A 17,391-nucleotide genomic window follows, 5' to 3' on the forward strand; every position below is an offset into this window, starting at 1 on the left:
AAAAACTTTGAAAATATTTTTATTTATGTAATTTACTTACATTGATTTAATTAAAATGGATATAATAGTATAATATTCAAGATAATATGTAAAAACTTATCTTTTTTTTAAAAAATCCAGACAATTAATACCATGATTAAAAAAAACTGGATAAAATATTAAATAAAAAATAAGTCAATTCATTCACTAATTTTTAAAATGACATTAACTAGCACATAGCACGTATCAAATCATATTACAAATACCAAAATTAATTACTTCGTAAATATACAATTTAATGTCCATTGCACACACATTATCCAATTCATGTTTATTATCAACAATTTGAAATGAATACTCACGTAAATGTAAAGTTATATCAACTGACTAGACGAATCGATCGGCGCACATCCTTTGACTAAGTATGCGCAAGCGTTGAGTAAATACAGTGCACTTGAATCCTCGATTCAGTTGCGTGCGCGATTTTGTTGTGGTCACACCATGTCAGACGACCTTGCAGAAATTGAAAAGAAATTTGGTAGTCTTAATGAATACAGCATACAATTCAATCGATGGGTTTTAAAACCGATAGGTGCTTGGCCGGCCTCACTTTATACTACAAGGATCGAAAAAATAATATCGAAAATTTTAATCATTCTTTGTTGGAGTTTTTCATTATTTACATTAATTCCTGGCGTACTTCATTTTATCCTAGAAAAAGAAGATACTTATTTGAAATTAAAAACAGTAGGTCCTTTGAGTCATTGGTGTATCGGAGGATTCAATTACGCCGTGCTTTTGCTACGTAAAAATGATATATTGCACTGCATAGAGCATATACGTGTTGATTGGAATATTATCACGAAAAAGCAAAATCAACAAGTAATGTTGAAGTATGCGAAAATTGGTCGTTACATTGCAATTTTTTGTACGGCTTTCTTGCAAGGTGGCGTTTTATGTACTTGCCTTGCATTAGGAGTGTTTAAAACGACTATCAAAAACGGCAATGAGACGATACAAATATATAATTTACTTTGTCCAGCTTATAAATTACCAGTTCAAACAAATCCAACACACGATATTATATTAGGTACGCAATTATTGTCGGCATTCATTACCAGTTCGAGCGCTGCTGGCGCTTTTAGTCTTGCCACTGTGTTTGCAAGCCATGCTCTTGGCCAACTGAATATAATGGTGGCATGGATCAACGAGTTTGTTAATCGACCAATGGAGTTGGATAATGATGTCTATGTTAATAAAATAAGTATAATCGTCGAACATCATTTGAGAATTTTAAGGTAAGAATTGTTTTTATCTTGATTCTTATCTTGATTTTTTAGAGAATTTCTCTAATTACTCTTAACTACAGTTTTATAACACATATTGAACACCTGATGAATCCAATATGCTTCATGGAAATGTTCAGATGTATGGTGGGAATGTGCATGCCTAGCTATTACATCCTTGCGGTACGCTAAATGTATCAAAATGTATCAAAATGTGTATAAATTTTATTAGGATCTACTGATTTTATAAGTCTATTAATATTAAGATCTGTAAATTTATGATTATTTTTTGATATATTCAAAATAATTTATCAGATTTCACATTAAAAAATATTTTATCATAGATATTCTATATATCATATTATTTGTCTAATTTACACAATGAAATGTATAAAATATAATTTTATACTTTTTCACAAATTAAAATAAATTAAAAAAATTATTAAATTAATCTAAATCATGATTAATTAAAAATATTTATTTTTTCCTAGGAATGGTCTGAACATAATGTTCAGAACTTGACTGTATATGTTATGATAATTATATCTATGACTTGCAATATTTTTTTAATATGTTACATCGGTGAAATTTTAACAGAACAGGTAAATTATATATTGTAATACATAATTCATTAATTATATTTTTATACTCGATTTTATCACTTGAATTCTTACTACTCTCTAGTGTAAAAAGATCGGAGAAATAATTTATATGACAAATTGGTATGAATTATCTAACAAAGATATCTTTAATTTAATGATGATCATTTCACGGTCTAGTATCACTGTAAATATGAGTGCCGGAAAGATAATTAACATGTCGATTCTTACATTCGGTAATGTACGTTTCTATTTTTTTATTAAAAAATACAATTTCTATTAAAAAAAAATATATGGAATAATTTGTAATTTCAGACAGTGAAATCAGTTTTCGTATATTTAAATATGCTACGTCAAATGACAATGATATAGACTATATATATATTTAACTTATATTTAGATTATTAAATTTCGTAACATTTAAATTTGAAATTTGAAATTCTGAATTGCAATTTTCTTCTTATAATTTATGAATTAAATATTTTTTTATGAAATAGTAAATAAATATACATCTTATCAAATATATATATATATAATAAATATATATATATATATTTATTATTAAAAATAAATATTTGTAAAAATTTCATTGAATATTTGCACTTATTGTTAATAAATTTATACATACATACATTTATACATACATCTTGTGATCGAATCAACTGGTGGTTAAGAGGAGACTTCAACTGCACTAGCAGTGTACATTGAATTGCTTGAGGATATTGAGGATAAATAAAATGATTAAATATATAACATTTACAACTTGCAATCTTATAATATAATTTATAATGCATTTCTATATATTTTTGCATTTAAATAAATCTTTAACAAATTTTTTCTATTTTTTATTTATATAATATACTTACATAATTTAAGTCTCCTCCTAATAATATCTGTATTTTATACATTTTCCTCGATAAAATAGAAGATTTCGATTCGAAGATCAAAATGATCCGCTTAGATTTTCCAATTAAATATTATATTTTTATCTCGCATAAATAGCACATCCGTAAATGCATTAAGGACATTTCAGCTGATTTGTTCCGTATTTCTTTGCAATATAGTATCTGCAAAATAAAAAAATCATGATGAAGAACATGAAAACTCATCGATCAATTTTCGATTTTATATTTTATATTTCGGCGAATCCTTTTGTGATTGCAAAGCTTTTTTGTATAAAAAAAATTGATAACGTAATCATGAAATTTAATTTTCCCGATTTATCCTTGATCCACGCACCAATTTATGATACATTCCATTACTATAAGTACTTGGTTTAATCATTATGCACGCCTGTAAATAATTTTAAATTCTTTAAAGTTGTAAAGATTATAAACTGAAAGGAATTAAAAAAAAATATAATAAGAGATGCATGAACAACATTAATATTGTAAAATATTATTTATATATTATATATTAGAGCAAAAAATATATATTATAAATGTAAATTTATAGATAATAATATTATATTGCGTTTATGAATAACAATTTTATATCTTAAGTTGAAGAACTAAATGAGATATGTTTTGTTGAATTTGTAAGATGTATGTTTAATATATCTATATTGAAATAGTAACTTGCATTATCTATATTGAAATAGTAATATCGAAATACATGTGATAACAGCAAAATGCATTTGTTATGTGTCGTTCTCGATTTCTTAAAAATTTTTCCTAAACTAATTTCAAACAACATTTTTTTTAATTATCACTTTTTTAATGAATTATTTAAAAAAAATAGATTTTTTTTATACCGAAAATATTAACAATCATAATCTTCAATATACGATATTCTATTATTTAAATACCACTAATTAATAAAAAAAAAAAAATATATATATATATATTAGTTTAATTTTTTATTATTTACTCACTATCTTCTCGATTAACATTAACTAATACATATTTTTTAAAATCACATTTCAGTTGTAAAAGCATTCTTTTTATAAATTTTTTTACTTCTTTGCTAAGACATCTAATTTATCTCTATCACTATATCAAGTACACATTATACTATCTTCAACGAAATAAAAAATAAACACATGGCTTATGGTCGCCAATAATTATGGAAGTACAAGCTATGGAGTATATTTATTGATCGATGTACATCATTCGTATAACATCGTGTGTATACCATTCAGTCGTTTCTCTGACTTCGTTGAGGAAACACGATGGCAGACGATATTGTTGCGATTCAGAAAAAGTTTGGCAGTTTAAACGAATATAGCATACAATTAAATAGATGGTTTTCGAAAACGATAGGCGTATGGCCTCTTCCATCCTCTTCCTCAAAATTCGAGAAGAAAATAACGAAAATTCTAATTTTAGTCTATTGGATTATCGTGCTATTCATCGTAATAGCAAGCTTTTTACATTTCATTCTCGTGAAAGAAGATACAATCTCGAAATTAAAAACACTTGGTCCAATAAGTTATTGCTTCGGTGGAGGGGTCAATTATGCAGTATTGTTACTTCGTAAAAACGATATACGTTATTGTATAGACCACATAGAAGCCGATTGGAAGGTGATCACGAGGATGGGGGATCGACAAGTGATGCTTAAAAGCGCGAAAATTGGTCGTATTATTTCCGGTTGCATCGCAGGCTTCATGCAAATTGGTACTATTTGTTTTTGCACCATTCTGGGAGTTTTTAAACGAACAATCAAAATCGGCAACGATAGTATGGAAATATATGTCTTACCATTTCCAACTTATAAACTTCCAGTTGATACTAATCCAGGGCATGCCATCATTCTTGGTTTGCAATATCTGACATCATACGTAATGAATGCTACTGTTGTTATCGCTTTCAGTCTTGCTACAGTATTTGCATGTCATGCTATTGGTCAGTTAACTATAATGATTACGTGGATTCAAGAATTTGTAAATCAGCCACAAAAAAAAAATAAAAATATACGCATTGATGAAATAAGTGTAATCATCGAACATCATTTAAGAATTCTAAGGTAATATTTTTTGTATAATTTCTTTCTGTTTCTATTTCTTTCTCTTTTTATCTATTTATCTATCTTGCTTTAGAGATTTTCTCTAATTACATATTAACTAAAGTTTCCTAGAACGTACTGAACATCTATTGAGTCCAATATGCTTCATGGAAATGTTCAAGAATATTTTGAGTATATGCATGTTTAGCTATTGCATTCTTGCGGTATGCTATTTTCCAAATTTAATTATATTTGTTAAGATTTTCGTTTTCAAAATCTATAATTTTTGTGTATTTTTTTTTTGTTGAAAATAATTTGATTGATCGCATGTTGATGTACTACACAAATGATCCGCAAATTTCATTATCACTGTAAACAGAAATATTAGAACATAAATTTTTAAGACATCGATTTATAATATATATATGTTAAATTCTTCACTATTATTAGAATCATCTAATTTAACATAGAATAAAATTCATTTACTATTAATTTTTTAATTTTATTGAGAATTAAATCTTATTTATTTTTGGAAATGTAAAATATTTTATCTAATTATTCTAAAATTTTGATTGAAATTAATTAAATGAATCCTATTCTATATAGTTATAATTTTTTATGAGTCACATAAATTCAAGTAATAAGAAAATCATTAGATTAATGTGAACAACATAAGTAGTTTATCTAATTAAAAATATTTTCCTAGGAATGGTCTGAACATGATATTAGGGTTCTCGGTATATATGCTTTTGCAGTAATGTGTATAACTTTAAACACATTTTTAATATGTTATATCGGTGAAGTATTAACTGAAAGATGTAAAGAAATTCGTAACATGGTCTACATGACAAATTGGTATCGATTACCTGACAAAGATATTCTTGATTTGATAATGATTATTACACGATCTGACATGGAATTCAAAATGACTGGCGGAAAGATAATTGATATGTCGGTGATCACGTTTGGTAATGTGCGTCTAATTTTTTCAATTTTTTATAAAATATATTATTAGTTGAAATACATTAAAATACAAATATTTACAATTTCAGATTATAAAAACTGTTTTTGCATACTTAAATATATTACGCCAAATGACAATGTTGTAAATTTTTATATATAAACATTTTTTATGTATCGAGCACATAAAAAAATATATATCAAATATTCAAAAGAAATATTTAAAAATAAATTTTGCATATTATTAATTATATTTAAATAAATTTGAAAGTATGAAAAATGTTTGTTTTTTTTCATTCATAATAATTAGTTGTATCTCTCTTTTTCAAATTCTAATTTGCAATCTTATAATATTGTTATATTACATTTCCATCTATACACTATAAAGAAAACTTAAAAATTTTTTCTATTTGTATAATATACTTACACAATTTAAAATCAATGTAATTTTATGATACAGTCAAATCAATGAAAAAAATCAATATATATATTATAAATTAAAAAAAATTAAGATTAATTTTTTGATTGTAACATATTTAATATCTATAAAATTTAATACAATATATTGCAATATTAAAAAATTAAATTATTAAAAAAAAGAATATAAATTTTTTACTTTGATTAATCTTTGGAATTGTCTGACATGCATCATATTTTCAAATCTTCAAATATTTAAGATATTCTTTTTATAAATTTTACTTTCTAAGAAGAAATCCACTTTAATAATCATTAGTCCATATAATTATTATTATTAAAAATGTTAATATTATTAAAATAGATACAAAAAATTTTTAAATTTATAAAAAAATTATTCACTATTCTTAAGAAAAATATTGTAATTATAATAAAACACAAAATAAAACACAAAATATCGCAATATAAAACGTATCTAAAAACTAACCTTTTTATAAATCGAATCAATTGATGGTCGACAGAAAGTTTAATCACACTCGCAATAATTCGCATGAATCGATTTATCGAAAGTATTGAAATTAGTACATACGCGAAAACTTCGATAATCGATATTATCATTTTTGTATTTTAACATTTCCTTTCAATTATCTGCACATTTTTTTCGTAAATTATCATTATATTCGTACTTACAAACTTACCATTCATTTATAATAGAGATTGGATATTCAGATAAGTTGTTAATTGTTGATAGATTCTTCTCTCACTGAGAAGGAAATTCATTTTGTGATCCATATATTAATAATATCTCTCTAATGTATCTCTTACTAGTATCTTGCATTTCAGTATGCTCTTCTCGATAAAACAGGAGATTTCGACCTTAAAATCAAAATGATCGATTCGTTCAGTTTCTCGAAGTACATTTTCATTTCGCGTAAACCATCAAAAAATACATTAAGCATAAAAGTGCAATCGAATTTGATAGTCTCATGCTTTTTCGAAACAATGTCTGGAATATAAAAAAAAATGATGAAGAACACGAGAATTGATCGATTTTTGGAAATTTTCTACGTCAATTTCATATATTTCGATGAAATTTTTTCTATATCATTGTGATGAAGTCTTTACATGAAAGATAAAGATATATAAAGATACATAAAAATTATTTTTACATAAAGATATAGATGATCGATAATGAGAACTTTCGTGAATTTTTTTTACGCACCATTCTATCCTTTAAAATCGTATATTTGATGCTTGATTGGATTTGTGATATTCCATTATTCAAGTGCTTATAGTTTGGTTACTCAATTGTGAACAGTTTGGAATTCTTGTAACGATCTTTGGTTGATAATCTAAAACAAAGAAACATATAAACAACAATTAAACAATATTGTGGAACATCATAGGATAAAATGTATGTAAATTTAAATGATATCGTACTGTGCATAGAAAATTTTCAGTTTTATATTTCAAAAAAAAATAAATTTCGTTAAATTTGTAGTATATGTTATGTTTCGTTCTCAAATTTTTAAGAATGGAAACAAAATAAAAGTATAGATATTAATTTATTATATATAATTTGTTTATATTGTTCAATATTTATATTCATACTATGTTGAAATTTTATCGAAACAGATATCGTATTTTTTTATAAATTATTTCTTATTATTTGAAATAAAAAGAGAATTCATTTTTAATTATCTATCATAATGCGAAATATTGGTTTATCAACTTACATGATGAATTAATATCGTTTATCAAAAAAAAAAGACATTTGATATTGATATTTTCAATTTTGAATTCAACGAAATTGAAGGAAAACTCAAATAAAAAAATGAATGAATTCATTTATTATATCAAATTACATAATTCATATTTCACTTAATTGTTTTTTGTTAGAGATGTTAAAATCATTTAATTAAATAAAAATTTTGCCATAAAAATTTTATCATAATTTAAAAATATCATAATTTTTTACATATTGAAATTAATATTTCAATATTTATTTCATAAATTAAATTTTAAAATTATGAATAAATTTCATAATCCTATATATACAATTAAACAATTTAATAAGAAATTTTAGAACTTTGTGTTTCAAGTTCATTTAACATATTTAAAGTAGACAGAAAAATTAAAATTTGATTTCTTTCTTACATTGAAAATCATATCAAAAAAGTTAATCACGCGCTACACTTTGTTATTTGAATATCATTATGATTATTAAAAAGGAAAAAATATTTATTTTATTCTCTATTAATTTTTATTTATTAATTTCTTGATTAACATTACGAGTAACGCACATCATATTTCAAACTAACATTTCACTTATAATGTCTTTTTTTTATGAATTTTATTATTTCATTAAAATATATATATGTATTTTAATCTCCATCGTTCCATCAAAGTACGTACTATACAACTATCTTCAACGAATGCAACAAACGTAAATGCATGGATTAAGTATTGGCACATAACTATTGGCAACGGAGTGTATCGATCGGCGCACATCATCTGTATAATATTATGTGTATATCGTTCAGTCGTTTCTGCAACTTCATCGAGGAAACACGATGGCAGATGACATTGTCGCGGTTCAAAAGAAATTTGGTAGTCTGAACGAGTATAGCATACAATTGAACAGATGGCTTTCGAAAATGATAGGTGTATGGCCACTTCCGTCGTTCACCTCAAAATTCGAAAAGATAATGACAAAAATTTTAATTTTCTTCTATTGGATTATTTTATTATTTATTATATTAGCAAGTTCATTACATTTTATTTTCGTAAAAGAGGATATCGTTTCGAAACTAAAAACACTTGGCCCTATAAGTTACTGCTTTGGGGGAGGATTCAATTACGCCGTGTTGTTGCTTCGTAAAAACGATATACGATATTGTATAGACCACATAGAAACTGATTGGAAAATAATTACGAGGATGGAGGATCAACAAGTGATGCTTAAAAGTGCGAAAATTGGTCGCATCATTTCCGGTTGCATCGCAGGTTTTATGCACATTGGTACTTTTTGTTTCTGTATCGTTTTGGGAGTTTTGAAACGGACAATCAAAATTGGCAATGATAGCATGGAGATATATGTCTTACCGTTTCCAACTTATAAACTTCCAGTTGATACTAATCCAGGGCATGGTATCATCCTTAGTTTGCAATATTTGACATCATATACAAGTAGTGCTACTGTTGTTATCGCTTTCAGTCTTGCTACAGTATTTGCATATCACGCTATTGGTCAGTTAACTATAATGATTACGTGGGTCGAAGAATTTGTAAATCAGCCACAAAAAGAAAGTAAGAATACACGCATTGATGAAATAAGTGTAATCATCGAACATCATTTAAGAATTCTAAGGTAATATTTTTTGTATAATTTCTTTCTGTTTCTACTTCTTTCTCTTTTTATCTATTTATATATCTTCCTTTAGAGATTTTCTCTAATTACATATTAACTAAAGTTTCCTAGAACGTACTGAACATCTATTGAGTCCAATATGCTTCATGGAAATGTTCAAGAATATTTTGAGTATATGCATGTTTAGCTATTGCATTCTTGCGGTATGCTATTTTCCAAATTTAATTATATTTGTTAAGATTTTCGTTTTCAAAATCTATAATTTTTGTGTATTTTTTTTTGTTGAAAATAATTTGGTTGATCGCACATTGATGTACTGCACAGATGATCCGCAAATTTCATTATTATCACTGTAAACAGAATATAATATAAATTTTTATGACACTGATTTACAATATAATTATATTAAATTCTTCACTTTTAATAAAATCATCCAATTTGATATAAAATAAGATTCATTTCTATCAATTTTTTAATTCTAAGATATATTACTATCGAGAATTAAATATAATCTCTTTTTGAAAATGTAAAATATTTTAATTAACTATTCTAAGATTGAAATTAATGAAATGAATCCTATTCTATATGTTGTAATTTTTTTCATAAAATATAAATCTCATAAATTCAAATAATAAGAAAATCATTAGATTAACAATAACAATTAATCAATCTAATTAAAAAATATTCATTTTTTCTCAGGAATGGTCTGAACGTGATATTAGGGTCCTAGGTATATATACTTTTGCAGTAACGAATGTAATTTTAAGCACATTTTTAATATGTTATATCGGTGAAGTACTAACTGAAAGATGTAAAGAAATTGGTAAAATGGTCTACATGACAAACTGGTATCATTTACCTGATAAAGATATTTTTAATCTGATTATGATTATTGTACGATCTGGCGTAGAATACAAAATGACTGCTGGAAAGATAATTGATATTTCGGTAATCACATTTGGTAATGTACGTCTAATTTTTTTAATTTTTTATAAAATATATCATTATGTTGAAATACATTATCAAAAATACAAATATATTTACGATTTCAGATTGTAAAAACTGTTTTTATGTACTTAAATATTTTACGCCAAATGACAATATTGTAAAGTGCACATGTATTGAGCATAAAGAAAATATGTATCAAATATACATTTAAAAATAAACTTTGCATATTACTAATTATATTCGTGAATGATTTTAAAAAAAATATGAAATAAGAAATTTTTTTTCATTCATAATAATCAAATATATATTGCATCTCTCCATTTCAAAAAGTTATAATTTGCAGTTTTATAATATTGTTATAAATACACATTTTCTATCAACACATTTTAAATAATTGCATGAAAAAATATTAAAAATTTGTTCTATTTATATAATTTACTTACACCAATTTAATTGACCAATTTAATGAACACTTAAAATCATAATAATACTTAATGTTATATATTATAACTTGATTTTTTTCTTTAAAAAATCTTAAATACTTATTAGAATTGTTAAAAAACAGATTTAAAAAGAATATCAAATAAAAAATGAATCATTCACATTTCTGGAATGATATTATTTGATATATATATTTGATATATAGCGTATCACTTTTTCAAATCGTGTTACAAATGCCGAAAATACCATATGAATTCGATTATGTGTACAATAGAAATTAAATTATATATTTATAAAGAAAGGACAATTTAGTTTCTACTGCACACACTTTGTCCAATTCATGCCGTTACTATCAACAATTTGAAATATATACTCACATAAGTTTCATTAACTGTATCAAATCGATCGGCGCATATCCTTTGACAAAGTATGCGCAAGCGTTGGATAAATACAGTGCACCGAATCCTCGATTCAGTTGCATGCGCGATTTTGTTGTGACTGCACGATGGCAGATGATCTTGCAAAAATCAAAAAGAAATTCGGTAATCTTTCCGAGTACAGCATACAATTCAATCGATGGATATTGAAACCGATAGGTGCTTGGCCGACCTCACTTTACAAGTCAAGAATCGAAAAAATTGTTTCAAAAATTTTAATTGTCATCTGTTGGATCTCTTCGTTATTCACATTAATTCCGGGTGTGCTTCACATTTTCTTAGAAAAAGAAGATATTTACGTGAAATTGAAAATTCTAGGTCCTCTGACTCACTGGTTAGTTGGAGGATTCAATTATGCTGTGTTATTGCTACGTAAAGATGACATACATTATTGCATAAAAAAAATATGCGCCGATTGGAATATTATCACAAAGAAGCAAGATCAACAAGTGATGTTAAAAAACGCAAAAATTGGTCGCTACGTCGCTATTTTCTGTACAGTTTTCTTACAAGGTGGCGTCTTTTGTGCTTGTCTTGCATTGGGAGCATTCAAAAAGACCATTAAAATCGACAATGAGACTGTGAACATATATAATTTACCTTGTCCAGCTTATAATATGCCAGTTGATACAAATCCAACACATGATATTATATTGGGTACGCAATTACTGTCTGCATTTATATGCAGTTCGAGTACTGCTGGCGCTTTTAGTTTTGTTGCTGTGTGTGCAAGTCATGCTCTTGGTCAGTTGAATCTGATGATGATATGGATCAATGAGTATGTTGATCGGCCAATGGATTTAAATAATAATGCCTATGTTAACAAAATAGGTATAATCGTCGAACATCATTTAAGAATTCTAAGGTAATTATTTTTGTATTTTTTCTTGATTGTTTTTAAAGAATTTCTCTATTTATTTTTTACAGTTTCATAGCACGTATTGAACATGTGATGAGTCCAATATGCTTCATGGAAATGATTAAATGTATGCTGGGAATATGCATGCCTATATATTATATTCTTACGGTAAATGAATTAAAATGTGTGTGTACGATAATTTTATAGATCTATTGACTAAATTCAAAACTTTTTTAATAAATTATAATAAAATAGTAAATACTTTTTGCATTTTTCAATATTTTCTATATTTTCATGTCCATCATGATTATTTAGTTTACCATTAATGATGAAAATTTATATACTTTTTCCAATTTACGAAATACAAATATGATAAAATGCAATTTTTTTATCCATTTTACACTAAAATAATAAAAAAAATTATTTGATTAGTTTGAACAAAATAAATATAAGGATAATCTTGTCGAATTAAAAATATTTATTTTTTCCTAGGAATGGTCTGAACACAATGTTCAAAATCTGATAGTATATGTTATGATAATTATATCTATGACTTATAATATTTTTTTAGTATGTTATATCGGTGAAATTATAACAGAAGAGGTAATTTATGTATTTTAATAAATAATTAGTTAATTGCATGATCAATCACTTACCGAATAATCGAATTTTTGATAGTGTAAAAAAATCGGTGACATAGTTTACATGACGAATTGGTATGAATTATCTGATAAAAACATTCTTAATTTGATGATGATCATTACACGATCTAGTATGAATATAAATATGACCGCTGGAAAGATGACTAATATGTCAGTGCTTACATTTGGTAAGGTATGTTTCCATAATTCTTTTACTGAAAAATATAATTTTTATATAATTTATAAAGAAATTTATGGAATAATTTGCCATTCCAGATAGTAAAATCAGTTTTCGCGTATTTAAATGTGTTACGTCAAATTACAATGATGTAAAGTACTCAACATATACTTAGATATTAAACTTCATAATTTTTTAGTTTAAATAAATTTACGTGAAATTGAAAATTCAACAAATATTTTTTTTACTTATATTTATATAGAATTAATTTTCTTTTTAATTTTCAATTTTTAAATTAAATTTTTTTATATATATATATATAATAAGTAAAAGTAATAAGTAAATTTATACGTAAGTAAATATTTCTAAAGATATCATTGAATACTTACACTTATCTCTTCATTATATATACGTATATATACGTATATAGTTTATGAATCGAATCAACTGGTGGTTGAGGAGGAGACTTCAACTGCACTAGCAATGTACGGATTGAATTTCTTTCGTGATAAAATGATATATTTACGATTTTAAAATATTCCACATAGCGTATCACATTCCAGATCATATTTCAAATGTTTAAAATAATTTTAATTTTTTATGAATTTATTCCTGATTTATTCCTTTATTTATTTAATTCTCCATTGGTCTATAGCACGTGCATGTTACCCAATTCATTTCAGCTACTGTCGACAACTTGAAACGTATCTATACTGTTAATATATTCACTATGATTGAAAAAAACAACTGACTAGACGAATCGATCGATGCGCATCCTTTGCGCAAGCGTTGGAGAACACAGTTCGACAAATCAGTCCTCGATTCAGTTGTCTCCGTGACTCTGTCAAGGAAATCAGAGAGAGAACGTGATGACAAACGATATTAATGTGGCCAAACAGAAATTTGATAATCTCAGCGAATACAGTATAAAACTGAGTAGATGGTACTTGAAACCATTAGGCGCATGGCCTACCTCATCTTCTACCACGAAGATGGAGAGAATTATGTCGCAAATTTTGATTGTCATCTGTTGGTGCATAATATTATTTACGGTAATACCTGGTATACTTTACATAGTTTTCGTAAAACAAGATATCTATGTAAAATTGAAAATATTCGGTCCTTTGTCTCATTGGTGTATTGATGGATTCAATTATGCCATATTGTTGCTACGTAAAAATGATATACTTCATTGCATAGAACATTTACGAACCGATTGGAAATTGGTAACAAGAACGAAAGATCAACAAGTGATGCTGAAGAATGCAAAAATCGGCCATTATATTGCAGCTTTCTGCGCAATTTTTATGCAAGTCATCATTTTCTTTTCGTGTTTCGTATTGGGAATATTCAAACGATCCATACATGTTGATAATAAAACCGTGGAATTGTACAATTTACCTTGTCCTGTTTATAAGATTCCATTTGATACCGATCCAACGATTCATGACATCATGCTTGGTACTCAGTTTCTATCAGCATTTGTCATAAGTTCGAGTGCCAGCGCCTCTTTCACTCTTGCAACCACTTTTACATACCATGCTCTTGGTCAGTTGAACATAATGATGATATGGATTAACGAATTCGTGGATCGCCTGCAAAAAGAGAATAAGGATAATCACATCAATAAAATAGGTGTAATCGTCGAACATCATCTGAGAATCCTGAGGTAATATATATATATTAATATATTCGTTTTGATATTTTTTTCGCAAATTTTTTTAATTTCTAATTGTGCATTGATCGCAGTCTCATAGCACGTATCGAGCGTATAACGTGTCCAATATATTTCATGGAATTGTTTAAATGTATGATGGGTATGTGCATGCCTAGTTATTACTTTCTTGCGGTAGGCAAAATTTATTAAAATATATATATAACGATTTTATAGATCGACCAGAAACATAATTTCTGATTGAAACAGTGAATATTTTATTTATTATGTATTAAATATTGAAATTTTGATATGCATTTTTGAAAATTCGTTTTTTCTCTGTCGATCTATAATAGTTAATTATTTATTTTTTATATTAAAAATAATTTATCTAATCATTTTGACAAATATGAGAAACTTATACAAAAATATACATGATGATCTTACTTACATTTGAAATTAAAAAGAAATCAAATAAAATAAAATAATAAAAATAAAATTTAAATATTTCTAAAAAATTCTTGTTAATAATCATAAAATTTTATCAGGATTTAATTTAATTAATAAAACTAATATATTAGTAAAAATAATATACATAGTTGTTCTAGTATAATTTCGTACAGGTTTCTTTTTCCTTTTGCACTATAATAAATTCTATTAAAATCATAAATTAGAAAAAATAATAATAACAATGAATAATTTATTTAAATAATATAGATATGATATATTTAATTGAAAATAAATTTTGATTTTTTCTTAGGAATGGTCTGAACGCAATATTCAAAATTTGACTGTATATGTTATGGTAGCCTTATCTATGTCTTTCAATATTTTATTGGTATGTTGTATCGGTGAAATATTAAGAGAACAGGTAATGAGTATACGATAATATGATATCTTAAACATAATTAATTCATTATTCGCCGAATTACTGACAGTGCAAAAAAGTCGGAGACATGGTTTATATGACGAATTGGTATCAATTACCTGACAAAGATATACTTAATTTAATTATGATTATTTCACGATCTAGTGTGGAAGTTAAAATAACTGCCGGAAAGATAATTACCATGTCAATATATACATTCGGTAATGTACGTTTTTTTAATTTCTTTGATTTTTATAAAAAAAATAATATTAATTTTTAAAAAGAATCATAAGATAATTTACAATTCCAGATAGTAAAAACAGTTTTCGCGTATTTAAATATGCTGCGTCAAATAACAATGATGTAAACTGCACATATAGACATTGAATATACATATATATATATATATTTAGACAATAAAATTTATTAGTTATAAATATAAAATTTTTTAAAAATAATCCTTTCACTTTTTACTTGCATGTTTTATAAATAAAAATAATGAAATAATGAAATGATTTTTATAAAGCAATGAATTAATTTAAAATTTTGATGATTCTTTTTCTTCTTTTAATGATGAAAAAATTATAATGATAATATGATGATTCGATGTTTCAAATTTATCTATTAATTTTAAAAATGCAATATATTATTTATTCATATATATATATATAGTAATTAATAATATTAATTATATTAGAATTCATATTATACTAGAAGTTTGCTTCTGGAAGTGATACACATTAATAAATAAAGGATAATTTTTTTCAATTATTTGTCCTAAGAGCAATTTTAAGCTTTGCAAAAAAGTGACAAATTAGGTAAAGAAATATAGATCTAATTGATTGATTTCTATAAATTATTTCCGCGCTTTTATCAAGAGAATATCACCATATCAGACGATTTCATAATTGCAAAAAAAAAATTCGATAATCTAACTGAATACTGTATATAGAACTAAAGATTGTTCTTGAAGCCAATAGGCTTCTCTCGCTTTCTACTAAGAATAAAAAGAATCGTTTCGAAAATTTTAATTTTCATTTGTTCATCACTTTATCATTATAATCCCAAATATATATAATCCCAAATATACTTCACATACATCATGTTCAAGAGAAAGGAGATCTATTCAAAACTAAAATCGCTCGATCTTCCGACTCACTGATGTATTTGAAGAATTCAATTGCGCATTGCTTCTACATAAAGATAACATTAAGTTCATTATTGCATAGAGCATATACCATATACTATTGGAAATCCATCATCAGAATGAAATATCAACAAGTGATATTGAAGAACGAAAAAGATTGTTATATTGCTTGCTTCTGTGCACCCTTCATGCAAGATATTTTCTATGTTTGCATCGTATTAAAGGCTTTTAAATAGACCAAGAGATTCGACATGATCATGAGCATATATACTTTACCTTGTTCTGTATATAAAATTTCATTTAATATCAAAATGTAATATCATCCTTGGTACACAATTTCTATCAAGATTCATCACGAACACCACGCTTTCAGCCTTGCAATCGTCTTTGCCATCCATGCGATTGTTAAATATGATCATGAATGGATTATTGAATTTATCAATCAAGAAAATTGTGACAACAAAAGAACCAATTCCAAAAGTAATTTTTGTAATCATTGAATATCATCTGAGAGTTCTGAAGTAACATTATGTTTCGATGTTATCTTTTTACATCTTTTTATTGAATATTTAGTATTGAACATATTAAACATTTAATGTCAAATATACTTCATGGAAATGTTCAAGTAAATGCTCGGAATGTGCATGTCTAGATATTATATCCT

At 25.7% G+C, this 17,391-nt stretch overlaps 5 protein-coding genes and 2 long non-coding RNA genes across 11 annotated transcripts; 5 read left to right on the plus strand and 2 right to left on the minus strand.

Annotated features, from left to right (window-relative positions):
- Window positions 1-66: 66 nt before the first annotated feature.
- Window positions 67-3,440, plus strand: LOC107996758 (odorant receptor 22c). 2 transcript variants are annotated; one of them, XM_062071058.1, is made up of 5 exons: window positions 67-1,277; window positions 1,349-1,448; window positions 1,757-1,867; window positions 1,950-2,100; window positions 2,180-3,440. In XM_062071058.1, the coding sequence occupies exons 1-5, from the start codon at window positions 481-483 to the stop codon at window positions 2,251-2,253; spliced, it is 1,233 nt and encodes a 410-aa protein (XP_061927042.1). In that variant the 5' UTR covers window positions 67-480; the 3' UTR covers window positions 2,254-3,440. The 2 variants fall into 2 exon arrangements, with proteins under 2 accessions (XP_061927042.1, XP_016910447.2); XM_017054958.3 differs by having other exon boundaries at window positions 69-1,277; window positions 1,950-2,105.
- Window positions 2,636-4,705, minus strand: LOC114577385 (uncharacterized). The gene is made up of 2 exons (XR_003697422.2): window positions 4,567-4,705; window positions 2,636-2,931 (listed from the first exon to the last, which is right to left on the minus strand). It is a non-coding gene; the product is annotated as an uncharacterized LOC114577385 (long non-coding RNA).
- LOC107996748 (odorant receptor 4-like) lies at window positions 3,940-6,654 on the plus strand. Of its 2 annotated transcripts, XM_062071065.1 has the most exons (5): window positions 3,940-4,482; window positions 4,591-4,831; window positions 4,935-5,034; window positions 5,517-5,783; window positions 5,863-6,654. In XM_062071065.1, exons 1-5 carry the CDS (start codon window positions 4,035-4,037, stop codon window positions 5,917-5,919), a joined length of 1,113 nt encoding a protein of 370 aa, XP_061927049.1. In that variant the 5' UTR covers window positions 3,940-4,034; the 3' UTR covers window positions 5,920-6,654. The 2 variants fall into 2 exon arrangements, with proteins under 2 accessions (XP_061927049.1, XP_061927048.1); XM_062071064.1 differs by having other exon boundaries at window positions 3,940-4,831.
- A 216-nt stretch (window positions 6,655-6,870) lies between these two features.
- Window positions 6,871-11,452, minus strand: LOC133665673 (uncharacterized). Its single transcript, XR_009828823.1, has 4 exons — window positions 11,321-11,452; window positions 9,290-9,904; window positions 7,407-7,536; window positions 6,871-7,190 (listed from the first exon to the last, which is right to left on the minus strand). It is a non-coding gene; the product is annotated as an uncharacterized LOC133665673 (long non-coding RNA).
- Window positions 8,348-10,736, plus strand: LOC133665671 (odorant receptor 4-like). Its single transcript, XM_062071066.1, has 4 exons — window positions 8,348-9,554; window positions 9,658-9,757; window positions 10,254-10,520; window positions 10,607-10,736. The coding sequence occupies exons 1-4, from the start codon at window positions 8,758-8,760 to the stop codon at window positions 10,661-10,663; spliced, it is 1,221 nt and encodes a 406-aa protein (XP_061927050.1). The 5' UTR covers window positions 8,348-8,757; the 3' UTR covers window positions 10,664-10,736.
- LOC107996759 (odorant receptor 22c-like) lies at window positions 11,449-16,024 on the plus strand. 3 transcript variants are annotated; one of them, XM_017054960.3, is made up of 5 exons: window positions 11,449-12,245; window positions 12,308-12,407; window positions 12,732-12,842; window positions 12,918-13,073; window positions 13,742-13,876. In XM_017054960.3, exons 1-5 carry the CDS (start codon window positions 11,449-11,451, stop codon window positions 13,757-13,759), a joined length of 1,182 nt encoding a protein of 393 aa, XP_016910449.2. In that variant the 3' UTR covers window positions 13,760-13,876. The 3 variants fall into 3 exon arrangements, with proteins under 3 accessions (XP_016910449.2, XP_016910448.2, XP_061927039.1); XM_017054959.3 differs by lacking the exon at window positions 13,742-13,876 and adding an exon at window positions 13,157-13,364; XM_062071055.1 differs by having other exon boundaries at window positions 12,918-16,024.
- On the plus strand, window positions 13,928-16,024 carry LOC114577668 (uncharacterized). The gene is made up of 5 exons (XM_062071062.1): window positions 13,928-14,727; window positions 14,808-14,907; window positions 15,473-15,583; window positions 15,651-15,806; window positions 15,891-16,024. Exons 1-5 carry the CDS (start codon window positions 13,928-13,930, stop codon window positions 15,945-15,947), a joined length of 1,224 nt encoding a protein of 407 aa, XP_061927046.1. The 3' UTR covers window positions 15,948-16,024.
- Window positions 16,025-17,391: the final 1,367 nt, after the last annotated feature.

The sequence above is a fragment of the Apis cerana genome, linkage group LG2 (assembly GCF_029169275.1).
Source record: "Apis cerana isolate GH-2021 linkage group LG2, AcerK_1.0, whole genome shotgun sequence".
NCBI classification, from domain to species: domain Eukaryota; kingdom Metazoa; phylum Arthropoda; class Insecta; order Hymenoptera; family Apidae; genus Apis; species Apis cerana.

Bases quoted from the DNA above. Each gene is read 5' to 3' on its own strand.
- LOC107996758 (XM_062071058.1), top strand. From the start codon at position 481: ATGTCAGACGACCTTGCAGAAATTGAAAAGAAATTTGGTAGTCTTAAT. The intron at 1,278-1,348 runs GTAAGAATTGTT...TCTTAACTACAG, and splicing joins CATCATTTGAGAATTTTAAG to TTTTATAACACATATTGAAC. The intron at 1,449-1,756 runs GTACGCTAAATG...ATTTTTTCCTAG, and splicing joins CTAGCTATTACATCCTTGCG to GAATGGTCTGAACATAATGT.
- LOC114577668 (XM_062071062.1), top strand. From the start codon at position 13,928: ATGACAAACGATATTAATGTGGCCAAACAGAAATTTGATAATCTCAGC. The intron at 14,908-15,472 runs GTAGGCAAAATT...ATTTTTTCTTAG, and splicing joins CTAGTTATTACTTTCTTGCG to GAATGGTCTGAACGCAATAT. The intron at 15,584-15,650 runs GTAATGAGTATA...AATTACTGACAG, and splicing joins GTGAAATATTAAGAGAACAG to TGCAAAAAAGTCGGAGACAT.
- LOC133665671 (XM_062071066.1), top strand. From the start codon at position 8,758: ATGGCAGATGACATTGTCGCGGTTCAAAAGAAATTTGGTAGTCTGAAC. The intron at 9,758-10,253 runs GTATGCTATTTT...ATTTTTTCTCAG, and splicing joins TTAGCTATTGCATTCTTGCG to GAATGGTCTGAACGTGATAT. The intron at 10,521-10,606 runs GTACGTCTAATT...TTACGATTTCAG, and splicing joins CGGTAATCACATTTGGTAAT to ATTGTAAAAACTGTTTTTAT.
- LOC107996759 (XM_062071055.1), top strand. From the start codon at position 11,449: ATGGCAGATGATCTTGCAAAAATCAAAAAGAAATTCGGTAATCTTTCC. The intron at 12,246-12,307 runs GTAATTATTTTT...TATTTTTTACAG, and splicing joins CATCATTTAAGAATTCTAAG to TTTCATAGCACGTATTGAAC. The intron at 12,408-12,731 runs GTAAATGAATTA...ATTTTTTCCTAG, and splicing joins CTATATATTATATTCTTACG to GAATGGTCTGAACACAATGT.
- LOC107996748 (XM_062071064.1), top strand. From the start codon at position 4,035: ATGGCAGACGATATTGTTGCGATTCAGAAAAAGTTTGGCAGTTTAAAC. The intron at 4,832-4,934 runs GTAATATTTTTT...TATTAACTAAAG, and splicing joins CATCATTTAAGAATTCTAAG to TTTCCTAGAACGTACTGAAC. The intron at 5,784-5,862 runs GTGCGTCTAATT...TTACAATTTCAG, and splicing joins CGGTGATCACGTTTGGTAAT to ATTATAAAAACTGTTTTTGC.